At 51.9% G+C, this 7647-nt stretch overlaps 2 protein-coding genes across 2 annotated transcripts in view; one reads left to right on the top strand and one right to left on the bottom strand.

The window, feature by feature from the left end:
• The window catches only part of LOC116850301 (protein Wnt-10a-like), a 20358-nt gene extending 16054 nt beyond the window's left edge, over nt 1-4304 (bottom strand). Inside the window, exon 1 of the mRNA XM_032828416.1 lies at nt 2037-4304. Coding sequence (XP_032684307.1) covers nt 2037-2143 — 107 coding nt within the window. The 5' untranslated portion in view covers nt 2144-4304. The remainder of the gene's footprint in view (nt 1-2036) is intronic.
• LOC116850305 (protein Wnt-6) overlaps nt 1-7647 on the top strand; it is a 119770-nt gene that overhangs the window by 32356 nt on the left and 79767 nt on the right. The window lies entirely within an intron of this gene.

Here is a 7647-nt window from a genome sequence, read left to right as displayed (position 1 = left end):
TCTCTCTCTCTCTCTCTCTCTCTCTCTCTCTCTCTCTCTCTCTCTCTCTCTCTCTCTCTCTCTTGCTCGTGCGGTGAGAGCCCGCCGAAGCTGTTGCCATTGACGAAGAATCGTTCGTGTGTATATATTTCGAGAACTCGCGGGGAATGGTCGCCGATTATCGGACCACGATACCCGCTCGTCGGGCATCGACGACAAACGAGAGGCGTATTATCACGAAATACGCCGCGATTGTAAAATTTATCGCCCGACACTTTTACACGCCGCGTCGGATTTTACGACTGTGATGTCTGATTGAGAATCCCGCGAGTCTCACTAACGCAGCCGATCTTTATTTATCGACACGCTGTGTCGATCGCGCCGAGAGTCACGCGCGTCGCGTGAACCGATGGTCCGACGTGTCGTCGTTTCAATATCGCTTGATAAGTAGCCAAACAGTAAAACATCTTGATTAATCGAGGAGCGTCTCGAAACGAGCTAACGGTCTTGTCACCTCGGCGCTCCTCCTATGCCTCACTGCGAAGGTAACGTCTGTGGTTCCCGCGGCGATTAAGGAATTGCTTAATTAACCGTAACGCAATGCACATTCATTGTGGACTGAAAGGTTGTCCGTTATTTTTGGGGCGAGTTTGTGAACTCTCAGTCCTGTTCAACGGGAGAATTCCTGTTCAATAGGAGAATCCCCCTTATTTTTTGGTGAAGATAAATGAGTTCGCAAACTTACCCAATAAATTATATTAAGGAAAAAATGTTTGATATTTGTAACTATAATCACATAGAAAAATAATTGCTATCAATTATACTCAAGAAAATCATATCTTTTTATTAAATTCTACTATGATGTTGATAATAACTTAGATGCGTGTTACTACTACCATTTTACTACCATTTTACTACAAAAAGACATAGTTAGGGCCAAAAGTAACTATAATTTTAGTTAGATCAATCATTTTTTTCTCTCGGTGTACCTCTCTGTCCATGAATGAAAATTTTGACACGATGCATCTACCTGATCTAACCTGACCTGATCTACAATCTTAGCGCGTCAATCCAAGCGTGGATCGAGACGATCTCTTTTAATTTGGGGGGTAACGTACATTGTTCGAGAGTCGTCGCTTCATCGGCGCGCCTCTCTGGCGAGAAGGAAGTTCGTTTGGGATACGGTTCCGGTACGCGAGGTGCGCGATTAATACCATCGATGAGAGATCTATAATGAAGATCCCAGCGGGATTCGTTTCTCAGCGCGCAGTGCGGCTCGAAGGGCCTATTTGCACTTCGTCATTGTGCACTCCTATGAAACCAAAGGACGCGACCACCGGGCTGGGGAAGAAACCCCCCAGCGTCCTATTGACGAATTCTCTCCGCAGGCATTCTGAGGATAGGAGTGCGGACATGTCAGCAATACAAGTGGATGCAAAGAGGAAAAAGGCCGCAGAGAAAAAGTCGGCCACGCCACCGGGCTCGTAAATTTTTCCCGACGGGATTGGACACGGAGAACTCGCAGCTTCTTGTCCCCGCTCGTTCTACGACGACGACGATGGTCGTCATGCCTCCTCGCGCGTTTGATGCCGCATGGCGAACGAGGCCGGATGACGTGCACTCCGTGAGCGACTTTGCGATTTGAACCGCTCCGTCGCAGCGGACGGACAAAGCGCGCGAGAGTGACATTTTGACGTCTGCATTATGTTGCGTCGCGGCGCATCGGGATATCGTGGGGATCGAAGACTTCTCCGACGGTAAAGGAGGAAGACGAGGAGGATGAGAGGAGAGATCGAAGGGGTGTGCGTGTTGCCGGTCAATCGCGAAGAGCGGACGGGACGTTTGAGCGAAGACAAATCGGCGACGGTCGCGAAACACGAGTTCTCCGTTGGGAATTTCTGAAAACACATCGAGGATGGAAGATCGAGAAGACTTCGCACATGTAGCAACCCCGATTGCGATATCAGTGTTGTTGACACAAGTTGCGCTCTGGGAAACGTCGGGAGCAAGCTCCCGAGGGTTCGAATTCGAGATCGCTAGGTCGCAGAGGCACTCACCGACGGTGCTCCAAGAGGATCAGCAGCAAGGCGACGGTGGGGCCGATCCTGGTGGCGATCCTGGACGGCGGTCCCTCGTGTGCACGTCCTGTACGAGACGGAGGCATCCTGTCATTGCCCCGAGGACGTCTCCTCTTCTTTGCGCGGTTTGCCCACTTTAAAAGAGTCGAGTGCGACCCCTCGTCCGGGGCTGCACACCCCTAGCACCCGAACGGAAGGACCCCTCGTTCGAGACGATGCTGGAAGCTGCTCCCGTTCTTTATCTACCTCTTCCGCTCCTTCTCCCTCGCGCGCGCCTTCTCTCTTTCGCTCTCCGTCGCTCTCTTCGCGTTCGCCCCGTATTCTACGGTCCCTCTCTCCTACTCTTCTCGCCGCGGTGCCTGTGATCAGCAGCCTGGCACGCGTCGAGGACTCCACCTCGCCCCGGGCACCGGCGCTTCTCCTTTGACGTTCCGTACGATTCGAGAGCTCGCAGTTTCGCCGCTTCGAGGGGTCGTACCGAAAACTACCCCGGGACAATAATATTCCACGGCGATCGGCCGATTCATCGGACGAGAGAGACAGAGCGAGAGAGAAAGGGTGTGTGTGTGTGTGTGTGTGTGTATGTGTGTGTGCGTGCGTGCGTGCGCGCGCGTCTCGATCCAGGCTTTCGTGGCACGATGGGACAGCTTATTGCGTTGGCTGGCTCGATGACGAGGAGGTTCGTTCTCGGCGTGTAATCACCTACCTTCTCTCGTGACTCGTTTGTCGGGTAATGACGTCTCGCTATCCTTTGACGAACCACTTACGCGTACGTTCCCATTAGAGAGATCTCCGTTGCGTTTATCGGGAGGAACTGTCTACGAAAGAGGGAGGGGGAGCGAGTGAGAGAAAGAGAACGAGGTACAGCGGCACGATCTCGCTTCTGAATCTTCTTAGATACACTTATCTTTGGAGCAAAAATACTGTCGATGCTTGCGTGAACGAGACGATTCCGGAGGATTTCAGTGTCCCCCAGGTGGTTTCGTCGAGGTATACGGTGTGGTCACTATCACTACAGTCTTCGTCGCACCGGCTCTATCTTTGGCATTCTCTTCGGCGAAGTACTTCAGCATAGCTCGGACTCCCGGACGGTCCCCCGACGCGATTCCCTTTATCCGATTTGCACCGCGAACTCGCCGACCGCGACACCCTTCTCGGCGAAGTCTATTCGAAGATCTGGTGACATCCTGTCGTCCTTTTGCACTTGCAGGTCGTCCACCTTCTTCTTCTTTATCTTCTTCTTCGTGTTCTTCTCGCGTCTGCTGTACTCAGTAGCGGTGGATACGGATGAACGAGCCGATTTGTCGGCGCGTTGGTCGGAAGAAGAGAAGAGAGCGCGGTGTCTCACTCGACACTTCCGGTGTGTGTGCGCTCGCGGCGAAGTGTCAAGCTCAAATAAAAGAAAAGTCGCCCTCCGGATCCTCCTACTCCTCCCACACGCGGACCATCACCCACCTTCCCCCCTTCCCCGCCTCTCTTCGGTTGCAAGTCCTCTTCCTCTTTCTCCTCAACCACCGCCTCCTCTTCCTCTTCCACCGCGGCTTCCTCGACTTCTCTCTCCCTCGTAACCAAGCCTATCTTTCGCTCCGTTCGTGCAAACAGTCGAATAGCAAACTTCCCGCGATCGTCACGCACGGTGCGACGATGACGACATAGCCAGGCGAGGCTTTGTGAACCGCGGAAGAGGAAAACGTCAAGAATCGGCTGGAGGAAGGGGCAGAAAAGGTGGAGGAGTCTTGGAGGGACTCCAGGAGTGGAGGTGCCGACGCGTTTGATCGGATCTCAACGGGGGTGGAAGAGGTTCCTGCGGATCAGATCGAGGGCAGAGGATACGATCAAAGGTGAACCGTCGTCTCGTATGAGACGAAGAGGAGATGCTAAGGAGTTTCGCGAACGTCGATCAGAGGACAGTGGAACGGGACGAATGTGTGGTAATCCGAAGCAACGAGCTCGATGGAGAGGAACGCGAGAAGAAGGTCACGCACTTTCGTTATCCCCGTGTTCTCTTGTTCTTCCCTCTATTTTGCTCTCTCTCTTTCTCCCTATCTTTCCTTGGTTCGCCGACACCGACACCACGTTGCCGCAGAGCCGGACAGATAGACAGAATCTGAACGATTCCGCCTTCGTTCAAGACCGACGAGAAGCTGTCAGGAAGATCGCTCTGTCTATGATGAACTCGGTGCGCAGTGCGCGGCTACGGGGCCCTCCTCGCCCTCCCATAGGGAGAGAAAGGAGAGATAGGGAACGGTATAGGCACGAAGGAACCAACTACCCCCCCACCATAGCCACCACCATCCGGACACGACCACCACCACCATCGGCCACCACCCCGAGATTCGGTGTGAGAGACGAAGAGGGACGCGCAGAAACGGAACCTGGACGAGGACGACGAGATATCGAGGGACCGGGATGGAAAGGGAGAAATAGCGGAGGTAGAGAACGGCAGGAAAGAGAGAGACGGAAAAATGCGCGGCGCGGCCGCAGGCCGCTTCTGCATCTCTCTTTTCCTTCCCTTTTCCTCCCACCCCGGGATCCGTCGTCTCTTTCCTGCCGTCGGCGGTGACTCCGTCTCGTTCTCGAAAGAAAACACCTGAAACGCCTCCCCGTGAACCAACAGGTACGCCGGCACATCGGCGGCCTGAATTTTTGCATCTCAGGGTGTTCGTCGTTGGCGCGAGATATTCATTCTCTTTCGACGAAAGCAATCAACTCAATGGAGGTTGTTTGTCGATCAACCGTGGCGAAGATTGCGCACTCTGCGTTCGTTCATCGCTGAAATTCCGATCAATTTGTTCGATTTTACTCGATCATAGAGGGAAGGGGGACAAACGCAATTCATTTAGTCGCAAATCGGCAAAAGTTCAGCTCCTTGAGACTGACGCAGCTGCTGATACCGCTTCGAGCGTCTCGGATTTGTCAGCGTGTAAACAGACGGACTATTCCCGCTTGCCGAGATTCCCCGACATATTTCCCGGTTCCCGAAGGATCACACCCTCCGTCGGAAACAGAAGAAAGAAGGTTGCCCGAGATCACGTGACGGGGGCAAGTAGGAGGAGCAAAATTCCCCTACCTAGCATCACTTGGAGGAGTCAATCGGCATAATTGAGGCTTATCTTCCTCCCTTACGCAAACTGCCGTCCGCCTACTCTACATCCCCTCTCTTGCTGGGGTCTTTCCTTGGGTCCTGGCTTGTGCTAGACTGCGAAGGGTGCCAAGTTCAAGTTGCTTTAGCAACAAGGACCTCTCGTTACGGTGATCGATTCGCAGTTGGTACTCGGGACTCGAGGTCTTCAATAGATACTTTTGAAGCAACAATGATGTCTAATGAATATCAATATCGAAGTGGAAGACGAAGGAAGTGAAAACAATGCAACAACCTTGTTTGATTCGTCGAAATTTTACCCCTTCTTTTTCGCGACTGCTATCTTCACGAGGCAATTTTCAATTACACGGCAATTATATTTCTGTAAACGCGATATATAAGAAAAGTGCTGTTAACTTTTTGATTACGACTTTGATTTGTACGATATTCCAACTGAAAGTTTGATTGACATAAGATTCCCGAAAAAGCTAGATAGTGCCGAGAGTGTTCTACCGTGAACATAGTCATATATTCGACCTGTCATTCAACTGTTTCTTTATACGCTTGGTGTCGCCAAGTCATTACCGTTCTGCTTGTTTAGGAAGGCACATGCGAAGAATTGCGCGTGTGTTTACGCGATTGCTCGCTATCGTGCGATCGAGCACACGGGCAAGAGAAACGAGACGGGTAGATACCTAAATCGAAATGCCTATGACATCTGAATCGAAATAGCTGTGCCGTTAACTATCTGACGCGTATCTCCTCGCATCGTCGGCTCGCTCTATAGTTAATTAGTGGCGCGTCCAATATAATATCCGTCGCACGATGATCGCAGGTCGGTGCCGCGCGATTGCGAGAACCATAGCGAGGGAGCGAAGCTTCCTTCCCGTTTCCTCTCACCCCGGCCTGGCCTCGCCGCCGTCGATCGACGCGATGTGGAAGTGCAGATTTCATTGACGTGGTCGCTGAGCTGGCAATTAGCCGCGGCAGCGACCCCGGCTCGCGTACACTGCGCGCATAGTCACCCCACTGCGCCACGTGGTCGAAGATCAAACGGTATCCTGGCACAAAGCGCAACCAGCTGGGGTCTGTCCCGATAATCGGCGGCGACGCCGGGGCCTCGTGGTCGACGAATTCGCGGCGACGAGCTCGTTCGGTCACCCTCGCTCACGACCTTTACCCTGTGCCTAATTAGGATTCACGTGCTATTCGAGAGAACGAACAGGTGCGTATCCGCCGATAATCGGACAGTTGATTCAATTAACGAAATTGGTTTCCGCCGGCTTAATCGCGCGCAAGGAGCTCGTCTTCAGAGGTGCGCGTGACGTGCCTGTGTGAATTGCTTTAAATATTATTCATATAATAATCATTGTATATAGAACAGCAATTGTGCAAAAGGGATTTATTTAGACATCATTTTACGGAGTTTCAATTGGCATGTTACGAGAGATTTATAAGGCAAGAATTTTGGCGAAAATTGATATGGAATTTCGTAACCGAGAGATAAATTGACATCCTGCAATGATTTGTATCTTGGGAACTGAAATATACTATTAAAAAATTTGTTATATTGTTAGCGAAAATGACCGTGTTCCTCGGTGAGATAGACCTTGCTGACAGTCTGTTCCTGCACGACTGGAAGCATGGCAAAATTGAAAGGAATTTATATGTAAAGAAAAAGACTATAATATTCTTCTCTCGCGTGTACTCTGAAACGATCACAGTTTTTGACGGAATCAGCTTTCATTAACGCAATCACCACTACGTATAGTTCGGTCCGCGCAGTAATCTTGGATTATCGCGATACGTCACCGCGTCTGTGCAGGTGGTTCGAACGTAAGCGAACCTTCGACGCAGCCTTGCTGTCCCAAACGGCTAACGAGCCGTTATCTCGTGCACGCTGCGGAATTATAGGCGGAATTATAGGTGGTGATTTATCGCGGTGAACCATTTACCGTGAGCGTGCACACCGCTCGCGACATGTGTTTCTTTTTGTCTCGCGCACGCACGTACATACGTACGTACATACATATGTGCGTACATACGTACGCGGCCCAGCCACGTTCCATTCGTTTCGTAGAGGGACACTCATTGCCGTTCTCGATACCTCGTCGCGATAACATCGTTCGTGCTTCCAGAGGGATCCCTGGAAGCGCGCTTCTCTCGCCGCGTCTCTCTCCCTCTCGTCCTCCATCGTTCCACCTCGGTCTATCTTACGCAGCGTGTATCCTCCGTCATCCTATCAGGGTGCATTACTTATCGGGCTATCGAGTGTCCTGACCGTGATCCTGGCACGCGAGTGCCGATACGATCGGGTCGCTCGATCATCCTATCGCCGCGCAATGCGCCGCCGCTCGGCAACCTAATTGGCCGGCTCAGGAAAAGGGCACGAAATCCTGCCATGAAGGGCGAAGTGGAGGAGAAGAGAAGAGAAGAAAAGAGAAGAGAACAAGGAGGAAGAGAGAGAGAGAGAGAGAGAGAGAGAGAGAGAGAGAGAGAGAGAGAGAG

This window comes from Odontomachus brunneus, unplaced genomic scaffold (genome assembly GCF_010583005.1).
Source record: "Odontomachus brunneus isolate Ranch 3 - 2012 unplaced genomic scaffold, Obru_v1 Obru_scaffold_005, whole genome shotgun sequence".
Classification (NCBI taxonomy): domain Eukaryota; kingdom Metazoa; phylum Arthropoda; class Insecta; order Hymenoptera; family Formicidae; genus Odontomachus; species Odontomachus brunneus.
Note: the sequence above shows the minus strand (reverse complement) of the source record. Positions and strands in the feature narration are given on the sequence as shown.